This window comes from Microcebus murinus, chromosome 17 (assembly GCF_040939455.1).
Source record: "Microcebus murinus isolate Inina chromosome 17, M.murinus_Inina_mat1.0, whole genome shotgun sequence".
NCBI classification, from domain to species: domain Eukaryota; kingdom Metazoa; phylum Chordata; class Mammalia; order Primates; family Cheirogaleidae; genus Microcebus; species Microcebus murinus.
In genome coordinates, this window is record NC_134120.1 from 11,548,976 (window position 1) to 11,562,680 (window position 13,705).

A 13,705-nucleotide genomic window follows, 5' to 3' on the forward strand; every position below is an offset into this window, starting at 1 on the left:
TTAAGCAAGGCAAATGTGTGAACCATGTCTAAGTATATATGATTAACTAGAGGGGTCTTTGTTTCCAAGAGTTGTTTTTTATGAAGATTCCTTGGCCTTCTGTGTGCATTTCAAAGATTTGCCTCTTAGCCCAGTCCTGAAGCTCACTTTGGAGCCATTGAACTTGTATCTGTGGGTTATGGAAAGAAGATCTGAAGCAGCTGTTTTCATGAGGGACTGTATGAGATAAGGGACATGTAGGCTGTCGGTGTGATGCTAATGGAAAAAGAGACACATCTCAGCTGAGTGTCAGACATGGCATGACCGCAGCGTTCACTCTGTAGGGTTTACCTGTGGCTTTGTGTGCAGTGGGGCCTGGGCACTCATGTCCCCTGGTGAACCTGGCAGTGGTGCTGGGCAGAGCTTGGAGATCACTGCAGGATGGAAGAGCGCATCAAGGGCTGGCTGGTGAAGCCCCGAGATGCTCCTAATGATGCCCATGAACAATGGGCACAGACTTTAAGTGAGGGGCAGAGGCAATGAGAGGCACCCCAAACACTCCAAAACCAGCACTGCCTTCTAAGCCCTGACCTTCACACATCTGAAGCCTCAGTTATTCCCAGTGGCCCTAGAATCTTCAGCAAAAACATTCACAATCTACCCAGGTGCACAGGATTTATTCTAGCACTCAAGTCACCCCACCAATTTAGTCACATAAGATTTTAATTAAGGCAAGGTAGGCAGAATGGAAAGGAGGATGTGTACAGCAATCACAACTCTACGGAGAACAGAACCTGCCGCAGAACAAGATGCTGTTGGTTTTGTGATGCCTAATGAAGAAAAGGAAAGGGTGGTCTACACAAAATCTTGGCTCTGGTCTGCTGCACCGGGAATTTCTGACCACTGCGGTGGCCGCAGCCGCCTCTGTGCCTTCCTCATTAACCTCCACAAAGCACTTGTGGGCAACCTTGGACACGGGCACGTTCTTCTTAGTTGACATTCCAGAAAAGTCAGCCTTGGCTTCTTCAAAAGCGTCAATCATTCCTAAACTTCGAAGGTAAGACTCCAAGTCGTAACTCTCCTCCAGCTTTAGTCTGGGAAGGAAAACTTGAACTTTACTCTTCGTCATCTTTTCTGGATTTGTCCAGGCTCTGAACTTCTCATAAGTAAGTGTTTCTTCTACCTGGAATAAGAGCCAAATCTTAAAATGTAGATGACAACAGCCTGGCACCCACCTACCCACTTATTATACACCCACCCGCATGATAAGGAACTAGATGGTGAGTTCTAGTCCAAGAAAACCCACAGATATTGTTTGTTATGAACACACCAAGATGTTCCCCCAAATTCTTGTCTTTTCCCTGTCTTATGCATATGAGTAGATGAGCTAGAAAATACCTGAGATGGGTAGAAATTTTTAATAAAAACAAACTGCACCAAACTCATTTCAAATGTTGAAAAACATTTGTTAACAGTTTAGAAAATTTGAACAAACTGATTATATTAATATTCATGTGGCACACATTACTGTGAGTGGGCATGATTGTTTCACAAAAGAAAGACAAAGAGCATGGCTTGGAAGTCTGATTCTGAGTTGAACCAGGGGCTACTCAGGGTTGAATACGGGAGGATCAGGTGTCACTCAAACATTATAAGAGGTATGAGAAGAGAGAGGAGAGCAGAAATGGGGAATTTAACAAGACTGTTGCTTCTGGCATCCTTGTTTGCCCTCTGCCTGTCTTGGAGTTAGCTTCAAATCTTCCAAGATGCATCACTCATTCTCTTTATCCATAAGGAAAAGGAGACAAAGGAGAGAGAATTTCCACTTGTATCTCTCCTTCCGTTTACCAACTGGAGCCCAGGTGTGCACTCCTCCCAAGTGACGGTTGTTTTGACTTGGGCTCTGTTTCAAGATTTTCCTAATTTTCCTTTCATAAGTGGCCATGACACATATCATCCTCAATTCATGCCAAAAGCTTTCCGATTCCATAGAGAAACCAGGGAAATTAGGCAGCTCCACCCTCAACATCCTGTGCATTGATGTGCTGGGGCTGGCTCCTATTGATTGTTAAATGCTTGGTAGCTTAAAGTCAGCCATGGTGGGAGTATTTACACCATGGGAATCAGAAAACTTTATAACTAAGGCTTCCCCCACTTCCCAGAGAGGTGCTTACTAGCACATGATTGGTTCTGTATCTCCTACCTTGCAAGTTTATTTTCTCCCTTCTTGGACTCTGTTCCTTTTCTGTCATGGTAAGACTTCTCTCTCCTCATGTCTAAGGTAAATTTCCCATTTGCACTTTGGACCCTTGCTATTCAGAGTGTGGTCCACAGACCAGCAGAATCTGCATCACCTGGAATCTTGATAGAAATGCAAAGTCTTAGGCCACACTCCCCTAATTCAAGATCTGCATTTTAACAAGATCCCCAGGATTTTATACCAATATTAATGTTTGAGAAGCACTGCCCTGATCAATTACCACTCTTCTTTTAGGTCTTTTGTTCAATAATTATTGGGCCCTCAACTGGCCCCTCTATGCAGAATAAAGAATATCGTTCTCATAATTTTGGAAATCTCTTTTCTTAACTTCATCAAATCTTGTCCACTCCTAGATATACATTTCTGTATATAGAAATGTATACATATGTTCACCAAAAGACATGCAGCAATGTTCACCCAGAACTAATTGTAATAACTCCAAATTGGAAACTCCTCAAATGCCATCTGGTAAGATAAGCTCAAAAGTGACAAACTCAGCTGGATTTTATAGACACTCAGACTCATCACCCAGGGCTCACCACAGCAAGATCGGTATCTTCATCTGGAAGCAGGATGACCATGCTCAGCTCCTCCTCTGTGTATGGCAGCTCCAGGACCTGGGTGTGCACCTCCTCTATATACCCCATTTTAAATTTAGCTTGCTTAAACATCATCTGCACTGTCTTTTTCTCCTAATACAAATATGAAATCAAAATTAGATTACCAATGAGCACAGTTTACTAAAACTAAGATACATCTAACTCACAGAACCCCCAGGCACATATATTAATTATTATTTCTGCACATTTATGCTGATAGATATAAAATGTTCATTAGTACATCGTAGTATTAAATAGAACATGCAATTATTCCAGCAGATCAAATATCATCAGGTGAGAGGGAATAGCTTGGCCAATGTAAAAGGAAATAAATTTCTACATTATTTTTGGAAGAAACTATATTTGCTTTTTGAGAAGATTCAAAGAGAAGCATTCTCATGGCCTTATAATTAAAAAGTAGTTATCCAAAGCAAGAAGAGCATTAATTAACTAACTAACATTCAGTTCCTTGGGCTGAAGGATCTGTTTAGATAGAAAAGATGTTCAAGCCAAAGGGAGTTATGTTTTTACTCTGAAAAGTTTCCCAGTTATGAAATTGGTTTTATGGCCTTGATTTTTCTGGGGAGGGGACCTTGACAACGTGTGCAAGCTTGAGTCTAATGTATTTTTAACTTTCACGTCTTCATGCAATATATTATTATCAAGTTGATGAAGGTCAAATCCCAGGCTAACAACTATTGGCCTCCAACCATTATCATTTTCAAAACAGAATGCATAAAAGTGTTTTTAAAGTTAGTCTTAATATCTGCTAACATTTTTTCTTGTGTTCAGAATTGTACAGCCTTGAATTTTAAGGCAATAATTAGGCATAGTTTCCACTAACACTGCAAAAAAGGTATCTAAGTAAATATAAACTGTGATAGTATAACACAAACATAATTCTAAAGCTTAGAAGAAATTTTCCTCCAATCCAAATCACAGGACCAGAGATAGAAGATGTATTTGACCAAAGATGGTAAAATAAAACTATCAATACAAAAATTATTTTCATTTCTCTCATCTTCACTATAATTAAAGATATTCAGAGAGCATTAAATTCATTTGGGAATAGATTAAAAATCAAGATAGTGTAAAATAAATTTTTATTTTTTCTGCTCATACTCTTTCCCATATTATTATTTTAAGAAAGTAGCAATGTATCTGAAAAATGTTTCCCTACCTTTTTGGTTCTAAAGAGCATTCCCCTTGTATACTTGCTGTCAAACTGCTCATTCCACTTTCCCTTGAAGTAGATGGCGTTCACAAGGACCAGCTTCGTCAGTGAATCAACTGTCCCAGCCGCCAGCACCTCTGATATCTTACCTGTAAAGAACATGAGAGTTTATTGCCATTTGGGGTGTGGGGGGCATAAGCATTATTGTGCAAAAATCCCCTTGATATATAAAGCCAAGTCTTGGTTAAGAGTCAGGTTTGGGTCCCGTCTTTCTGGCCACCTGATGAACTGGGGCGATGGTGTTTGGCAATGTGGTCATACACAGGGTACCTAATGCCCTTAAACAACAATCTTGAAGTAGGTAGGGCAAGTATCATTTTGCCTTGAATTGTGGATGTAGAAATTCAGGATCAGAGCATTTGCCTGAATTTTGCGAAATCCACACAGGTGGCAAGTGGCTCAGCTGAGAAAATAACCCACGAGTCTCGATTCTTACTACAGGGCTCTCAACCTTGGCCCTATAACATCTTAACCACACCACTACTGGCATCTAAGCCAGATAATTCTTTATTATGGGGGTTGTCCTGTGCATTATAGGATGTTTACCAGCAGCACTTCCTTCAATTGTGACAGCCAAAAATATCTTCAGCCATTGTCAGCATCACCTGGAGGGCACCCTCTTCACCCCCTGGTTGAGGATCACTGCTCTAAATCAATCTTCAGATCTCATTTGGATAAGGAGGGACTCCAAGAAGATGGGAGAGCACAGATCTGTCACTGGGAAGGGCCGGGCAGCCTGATAGGAGTGACTGGGGCAGAGGAGCTAGGCGGGTGGAGGGGCCCAAGCTGAGTTGTCCAATGAAAGGGGGGACAAGGTGATCTTCAAGGTCCTGCCAGCTCTAATGTCCTGGGTAAAAGTGCAGGTGGTCAGCCTAAAGGAAGGAAGGAAGCAGCTCTGGAGGAGAAGTCATGGGTATAGAAGGGCAAAGTATACAGAAACTTGTAGGTTCCTCAGGTAACTTAGTACTGTTGGATCAACTGGAAAGTAAGAGGCCACTGGACAGATGACGTAGGAAAACGTGAAAGGCTTTTTCCTTTCCAAAGTCATTATTTTATAATCACCTTTCAGTATAAACACGGGCATTGCTGCTGCCCAACACACAGCAGATGTACCATAAAGATCAAGTAGATGAAACAATGACTGCTTGGTTTACACTTGAAATAAGTGACTTAATTTCCCCACTTTTTAGAAGTATATAAATTACTTTTTATGCACTTAGAAGGCTTAAAATCACGCTCCTTCCCTCCACCCCATACTCAAGGCAAAAACTGGCAGAAATATTTCTGATGGGATAGAATGGGATCTGGACAGGGGGTGTTGTAGGGGATGTTAGCTACACCTTCAGAAAAGGCTACACTGTGAGAGCAAATGTAGCTATGGTCAAGTTACAAAGGAGGGAGAGGGGGCAGATCGAACAGGTGAGCAGTTCGCATCACCACAGGCAGATATTATGGTGACACAAAATGCTGCCATATCTAAGCTGCAACCTAACTGAATGTCATTCTGCCTCAGAGCATGGGAGGATCCCCAAGATAGAAAATAAACAAGGCTCCCAAGAGGAAACATTTTTCAAAGATTTTCCAGAACAGACCAGAGGGAAGATTTTAACGTTAGGTTTAAGAATTTGTTCAAAATCACTGCTTCATAAGCTGATAAGCCCAAGATAAATAACAGACTGCATCTGCATCGCTGGCCTGAAAACCCAGGAAACACATACAAACAGGTCATGGTAACAAGTCACAGTGGCAACACAGTGGAGGTCCAGTGGTCCCGGCCAATCCCAGCCTCATTCCATTGTAATTCCAAGTCCACTGAAATAAAAACCTCTTACCTTCAGTCCTTTCTGTCACCCAGTCATTTATGTGTTTCCTACATTCTTCAGTATCTTTAGCAAAGGACAGTTCCTCCAGCTCTGCCTGATAGAACTTCTGACAGGATTCCTTAAAGGTCTGCAAACACAAAACATTGAGTTTGGTCTTACTCGACAAAGGTTCCCACAACTACGAAAACAATTTTTTCCCCTCTTAGCCATTTCTATCATAAATTCTTGCACAGGTCACGCCACACCTTAAACGCATTCATGCAATTAATAAAAATGCCTGGGCCACCTACTCACGCTTGGCTTGAGATGGCTCAGAGCCTGGTGAGAAAGGCAGCAGAGACATGCAGACACTTACCAGATGTCATGGCTGTCACCAACCATGCACAAAATAGCAAAGAAATGCCCCTTTCAAACAGTCTTACTTGACTTTGTTTTTCTGTTTCCCCCACTATACAGTCTAACTCTCTTACTCATTTCTGTATCACCACCAACCACAGTGTCTGAAACACATGTTTTGAATGATTGAGAGGCTCCATAGGGGAACTAGTTTGTCATGAAACTGTGTAGATCTATAAGTGGACAAAGAAGGGCCCAGTATTTTAGACCTAGGTCATCATGGTTGATTGGGAGGGTATGGAGCATGGAAGGTGCTCCAGGGGTGGAGTGTGATGAGTGTGGACAGTGTGTACAAGTGAGTACATGTGTGAGTGTGAGCATGCATGCATGTGTGCATATGTGTGCACATATGTACATGTAAGTGCTATGTGCATGAATGTGTATAGATTGTGTGCATGCATGTGTATGTTTTACATATGTTCATGTGTACACATGTGTGTCTTCGTGTTGGTGTGTGTCAGGGAGAAGATTTGGGAAAACACAGTGGCAGGGGATGAGCCTTGAAATGTAAGCTGGAGTATAATCAGAAAATGACTGTACCTAATACATTAAAACCCAGATAACTCACCCACAAAAACCTGGCTTCAGACATAATATGCCTGGCAATTGGCTTCCATCCTCTGACCATTCCCTGTTCTCAAATATTTTAATTTCTACCAAAGAAAGAGGCTGTAGAGGGAAGGAGGAGCCAAGCAATGGAGAATAGTGGTGGTTGATTCCCTGTGTCCCCATTATTATAATAGTCAAATATCAGGCTAATGTTCAAAATGAACATTGATCCACCCAGGAGATTTCTGAGATCCACAATCATCTCCACAGGTAGGTAAGCCCAGAGCAGGCAACATTCATAGGGCAGCCCCAACAGTGGCTGGGACAGGAATGTCTTACATGAGAACTCTCTGAACTCCCAACCACTAAGATAGATAAGCTTTCTGATATCATTTCATCAATTTCAAGACAGCATATTATGTGGCATAATTTTTTGGACCTCAATGCTTTATGGCAAGCTGTGACTGGACTAGGGAACTTTGAAGTTGTATGCTGCAGGGCATAGAATTTATCCAGATTTAAAAACCTCAGCTTTATGAACAGATTTTCATTTTAGAAAGACTATTCTTCTGTCAGTAGTGTGGATTTAGGAGACAAAGGAAAGGACCAGGCTGAATTTGGAAACACTAATTAGAAGCAATTTATAATAATGTAGAAGATACAGCCAGAGTTTGAGCCCAAACAATGCCAGTGGTAATTCAGAGGAGGAAGTGAATTTAGGAGACCTTGAGAGCCCATCTTAGCAGGAAGCATTCCAACACCAGATGTGGGATTGGGGAGGAACTTTGTACAACATGCTGAATGATGTGGTCATTCAGGGATAGGGAATTGAGGGGAAGAAGCAAGTCTGGGTAGAGGAAAACGGACATATTGGCATTCACATCACTAAGGGATGTATCAGAAACAATTTAAAAGGAACGTAATTCAGAAGCTATAATAAAATTTAAAAGTATAATTGCAGAAATGTAATTCTAAGCACATTTTAAAGCAGTAGAGTTATGTTGTATACTCTTTTCTTTAACAGTTTTTATCTTATTTTCCATTTCTTTTGCATCAGCATTTGAGTACTACTTACTGGAAGGAAATCACACGTTTTTTCTCCAAAGAGTCTGTTGGCAATTCTAAGAGAGTACTGAGTGCCAGTTTTGTTAACTTCAGAGAGAAGCGACTGGAAACCTTGGTGAACATCTTCGTCTTCATTCAAACAAAGTGCCTGGGAATAGAAAACAACTCTGGCTTTTAACATTGCCATTAATACTCCCCCAAAGGGCTAACTCCAAACAAATATCTGTACTAAAAATAACACAGGTGACTATATTAAAAGGAGTTTGGTTTAATTGTCTAGTGTGGGGTTTCTTAACCTGGGCACTGTTGATATTTGTGGATGGATACTTTGCATGGGCTGTCCTGTGCATTTTAGGATGTTTTGCAGGATTTCTGGTCTCTGTCCACTAGATGTCAGTAGCACCTCAGGTATGAGAACTAAAACTCTTCAACTCTCTACAGGCATTCCCAGGAAGGCAAAATCCACCTCCTGGGACCTGGTGAAAACCACTGGTCTAGCAGATCTATCCAGGCCAGCAAGGCCGTGTGCAGTAACTCAGGAGGAAGCAGACCAGAAAAAAAAGAGGTAGCTGGGATGAATCTAATATGACCCAGGGAACGCAAAAGAAAGCAGGAATAAAAATGTCTCATTCTGCAATTTTACAGTTCTCCAGACCAGATTACGATTTACAGTTTGCCTTACTTATCAAAGATGTGATTTTGCCAGAATGTATTGATGGTTTTACCTAGAGAAAATAACTTTATAACTTGATTTCTCCCATCAACATTAGAAGAGATTAAATGTCCTACACAATTCACCTTTCTACCCATGTCTGCCCATTCTCAATCGCCAAGGTGGCCCTCCTCCCGCCTGCCAGCCACACAGGCTTTCACCAGCTGGAGTGAAAGGATGGAAAAACCTGCTTCATGGAAGCACAAAAGGAGCATGGCGTGTTCTTTCTTTGTGCCAGGCACACATACCTGGGACATCTGTGCTGCGGTGTTTCCTTCTGCCCCCAATAAGACCATGGCCAAGGCAGAGGTTACGCTCAGAGGAGAGAAGAATACATTTCGACAGTTGTCCTCTTCCCCCAACATTTTAAATAAGTTGATGGCAAAAGTGCCATTTGCTTCACAGATATCATCCATCAGGGAAGGTCTGGGTCAAAGGCATAACACAGAAGTACATCAGCTGAGCCTTCCCATAGTCATGCAGTCAGCAGACATCATGTGTGGAAGGAAGAATAACTGCACCCCACAGAAGTAGAACTCTTAATCCCTGAAGTCTGTGGCTATTATTTTACTTGGCAATGGGGACTTTGCAAATGCAATTGAATTAAGTATCTTGAGATATGGAGATTACCCTGGCATATCCTTGTGGGCTTAATGGAATCACAAGAGTCCTTTCAAGAGGGAGGCAAGAGGGTTAGAGTCAGAGAAGGAAACATGACAATGGAAGCAAAGATCAGAGTGATGTGGGGACACTGACCAAGGAATAAGGCCACCTCTAGAATCTGGAAAAAGGAAGGAAATAGATTTTTCTCCTAGAGTCTCCAGAAAAACAAACAACAACAACAACAAAAACACACAGCTCTGCTGTACCATTTTGGACTTACCACCTCTGGAACTGTATGATAATAAATTCTTGTTGTTTTCAGCCACTAAAGTATTACAGCGCATAATATTATGCATAATATTTATGCATATAATATGCATAAAGTATTACAGCAACAATAGGAAACTAAATCACTGGTTTATTTGCAAAACAGCCAATCCCAGGGGCCATGGCAGTACCACTCGTCGCAACAGCAGCACAGACACCCTTTGACAGCTGTGTACACCCACCTTACTGTAAACCGTGGCCAAGATATCTTGGTGCCGGACACCATTCTCAGCACTTTCCATGTATCATCTCATTTAACCCCAACAACAACATGTTGAGGTCAGTGCAGTTATCGTCCCACTTTAGGAATAAGAAGACTCAGTGAGGTTTACTAGTTCATTCCAGATCCCTCAGGTAGTCACCAATGACTGGAACCACAGTTCAATTCCAGAGTCCAGATTGTTGACCATTATACAAAACCCGCTGTTGCTGTTGCTGCTAGTTCTCTTTCAGTTTGGTGTCCCTAATGTAATTTATAGAGAATGTTCTAAGAATTATAAATAATTCTTTATAAAAAAAAAAAAAAAACATTTCTGCCATCATGTCCTGAGAAATAGAGAGATTTCACCAAATTTGGAGGGTTTGTTTGGGATAGTCTGACCAAAAATATGGGTTACTGGGAAGACAAAAATATATATATTACTTTTCAGGGTGACTTCAAAAAGATACCCATATTCCATAAGTGTTGCTGAAAGCGGGTTGAGGAGCTGCAAAGAAAGCCCATGGCATGGATATAAAATATGAAGCCCAAATCTTGTCATCTGGTAAATACTTTGAATTGAGTATTGATTTTGGATCCATCCTGGCCAAGAGGGCCTTAGAATGACTAAATTATAATCAAGCTAAACTTGACTGAATAAACAAACTAAACAGGCTTCTTTCTGCCTTTTTCTTTTTCTTAAAGCATTTAGTTTAGAAAACTTGTAATTGTAAATTATTTATCTGTCCCTTTGAGATGCAAATATTTTTAAAGACTTCTTGTTAGTTCTACATTCCAGGACAAATGTTTCTCAAGGGCCTGGGAGCCATCCCTTTGAAATGTAATCATCAGTTGTAGCATACTACTAACCAGTCCCTGTGGGTGGAAGGGAGGAGCCTAATATAGGCAGACACCTTGCTCCAAAGTGATAAAAAAGTTATTCACACTTAATATTAACTATTATCATTAATTATTTGTTTATGTCTATTAAACCTTATAGAAACCTGGGCTATCATTTCAAGACGTGAATTTTTAGCTGAGGAATTGGCAGGTGCAAAGAATGTGGCAGGAAGGGCATGGTTTGCTTGGAGCCCAGAGGAGTGGACTGGCATGGTTTCCTATCAGCAGACGTAGTAGTGAGCCAGGATAGGCCCCTTATGTCAAGCTGAGGAGTCTGAACTTGAGCATGGTCCAGAAGGCTATGCATGGTTTTTAAACAAACTGTCTTACATGAGTATGTTGTGGTTTTAGAAAGATGGCATGCTCACCATTTTGTTTGGAAAGAGACTGGGGAACTGGTTGGTGGACCACCTACCATGGGCCAGTGACTGCTGAATACAGAGGAAACATCTGCAATAGAGTAGTGGGAGATGGAACTGCCAGGCAGTGACTGCTCACAGAGGGTCAGAGTGCTGTAGGGGTCAAGGAGCATCCTGAGGCTCCTAGCTAAATTCATACTTAGGGTGGGCCATGAACCATAGGCATCTTCCATGAGGAGCCAGCTTGGAATGGGGAAGGTGAAACATTCCACTTGAGGTGTGTGGAACACGCCATACCAGCTGAACCTGTAGCAAAGCCCAGGGCATGTTTGTAAACATAGGCAGGGACTTGAGATGAGACGTTCTAGAACCAGAGACTGGGAGTCATCAGCATCCCGATTCCCGGAGATTCTAAGTGAATGGATGAAATTACTCAGAACGTATAGTGGAAGCACAGAGAAAAATTCATCTAATTCTGGGGAATTTCCAATATTTGGAGACAGTAAAAGGAAGAACCAAAGAGTCTGCGACCGAGAGATCAGGGACGTGCTGGGAGTACTGGGAGGGAGTGTATGCCCCGGCCAGGGGCCAAGGGAAGGAAGCCTCCCCCACGTCCAGGACAAGCAGGGAGGCTGTGGCCAGAGGAGGGACAGCAGCCCTCGGTGAGGCAGGTTGGGCCTGGGGCAGCCTCCGCACAGCAGAGGGCAGCAGCTAGAGAACTGCGCAGCACCTAAAGTGAGAGATTGATTTGAATAAGGAGACTTGAGTGGCTGCGGCTGCGCAGTGAGGGGGAAGTAAGTGGAGAAGCAGTTTTGTTTTCTTCCTCAAGTTGAGGGGAAGCAGCCAATGAAGAAGAAAATATGGAAGACACAAAAAGACAAAAACAGAGGAGGGTAAGAGGGAGGAGAGAGATTGAGAGAGACAGCACAACCAATGAGCTGGATCGCACAGGGACGGCGTGCATGCTGGAGGCGGAAGCCATTTACCACCTCCCCGGAAGCTGCCCGCGGCTCCCAGCAATCCCAGAAGGCCGCGGGTCGCGCCCCGCCTTCCTTCCGCACCCGGGCCTCCTCCGGCTCACCCTGCTCTGCGTTCGCCCACGCATCTCGGCTTCAAAACACTAGGCTCATGTCGCCCGCCCAGCCTCCCTGTTGACAAATCCCAGGGCAGTGGCATAGGCGCCTCGCGGGCGGAGCACGGACAGGGCCTCCCCGGACCGCCTCCGGTCCCCGGCGGGTCCTCGCGCCGCGCTGCTTCCCCCGGCCTGCGGCCCTCAGCCGACACCACCGAGCCCTGGCAGCGCCGGGCTCGGGGCCCCTGACGCGGCAGGTGCCGGGGAGACCCCCGCATTCCCCGCGGCTCGCCTTCCCGGTTACCCACCGCCTTTCTCCTAGTACTCCCTTTCCTGCCTCTGGCTCCTGCCCCTGCCTCCATCCCTCCCCGTCCTCTCTCCCGCGCTCCCCCAGAGCTCCAGGGAAGAGGTATCCCGGTGGGAACTGAGGACGCCCGCGCCTCCCCTGCCCGGTACCTGGAGATTCCTGCTGCTGCCGCTGCTGCTACTATTCCTGCTTTGTGGATGCTTCACGTCCGCATTGGTCTAGGACGAGGCTTCCGGGCAAATGACTCAGAACAGTCTGATTGCCCTGGCCTGGCCTGGCCTGTGCAATGTTGACTCCGAATACCCAGTGCTGGACCCTGGGAGGAGCCTGAGCCTCGCGTGGCATCCTTTTGCACTGGCCCCAGGCGGGTGGCCTCTGCAGATGGCCTGGAGGTGACGCGGGGGAGACAGGGGGCCGGTGCCTCCTGGGAGGGTGGATGTGGAAGGCTTTACCCAATAGATCGGTTTGTTTTCCTGGGTTAGTATGTGCAGTATTCGTGTTTGGTACGTGTGTGCAAGAGCAGTTTCAAAGTTGGAACTTAACTCTGAAATTCAGCTAAAAACAAAACCAGAGGTTGAAGTTGCTAAAGTAAGCAGTTTTCAAACTGTTCTGGCGGGACACCCATCAACACAATTTTTGACGGACATTCCCAGTTGATCTCTGTGGATTTATATGGGATAATGTGCTAAATACTAATATATTATCAATGCTATAAAACACATGAAACAAATTTAAAAGAATGAGAAAGAAAAATGTTTTTATTAAAAATACACATTTCTGTGCTCACATAAATTTAGAAAGAACAATGTGATTGAATACATGTGTGTTTGCTTTTATCTTAGTATAATGCTGTGAAATACAGTCAAGACCAGGTTTTAAGTTTGGCTTATTTCTAAATTTGGATTTGTATCTGTCATAGGAAGAAGGCTCCTCCTGAGTTGATTTAAATGGAAAATGGAGTAAAGGCAGCATTGGTTGTACTTACTAAATCTTGACACGATTTTCAATGCATATTGAAAATCTAATAATAAATAAATAATTTAAATAAATAAATCTAATAATTAAAGATGTTTTCATTAAAATATAACTAGTAAAAATCTGTCCTTTTGAAAACCAGTTCTTGCAAACCAGTTTTTTTTAGTGTTGTACTTTTTATAGTTTTAAGTTTGAAGCCAACCAAATCTCTTCTTTCGGTAATATTTTTATGAAGGTTAGAAATTACATTTCAAAGTTTTTTAAGCAGCCATATATGACAATTTTAACATCTTTTTAAGCAACAAAATTATACAATTATAGGAAAATATCCAAGAGGTGTTCTTAA

At 43.0% G+C, this 13,705-nt stretch overlaps 1 protein-coding gene and 1 long non-coding RNA gene across 2 annotated transcripts; one reads left to right on the forward strand and one right to left on the reverse strand.

Moving 5' to 3' along the window:
• Nucleotides 1–685: 685 nt before the first annotated feature.
• Nucleotides 686–12,776, reverse strand: SERPINB8 (serpin family B member 8). The gene is made up of 7 exons (XM_012774459.3): nt 12,534–12,776; nt 8,866–9,043; nt 7,916–8,053; nt 5,905–6,022; nt 4,019–4,161; nt 2,779–2,931; nt 686–1,162 (listed from the first exon to the last, which is right to left on the reverse strand). The coding sequence occupies exons 2-7, from the start codon at nt 9,031–9,033 to the stop codon at nt 758–760; spliced, it is 1,125 nt and encodes a 374-aa protein (XP_012629913.2). The 5' UTR covers nt 9,034–9,043; nt 12,534–12,776; the 3' UTR covers nt 686–757.
• On the forward strand, nt 11,795–13,114 carry LOC142861645 (uncharacterized). The gene is made up of 2 exons (XR_012912867.1): nt 11,795–12,237; nt 12,472–13,114. It is a non-coding gene; the product is annotated as an uncharacterized LOC142861645 (long non-coding RNA).
• The last annotated feature ends 591 nt before the right edge of the window (nt 13,115–13,705 follow it).

Coding starts and splice junctions, on each gene's coding strand:
- SERPINB8 (XM_012774459.3), bottom strand. CDS start 9,033: ATGGATGATATCTGTGAAGCAAATGGCACTTTTGCCATCAACTTATTT. Junction 4,162..5,904: donor GGTGACAGAAAGGACTGAAG/GTAAGAGGTTTT, acceptor TGTTCTTTACAG/GTAAGATATCAGAGGTGCTG. Junction 2,932..4,018: donor TGCTCTTTAGAACCAAAAAG/GTAGGGAAACAT, acceptor TATTTGTATTAG/GAGAAAAAGACAGTGCAGAT.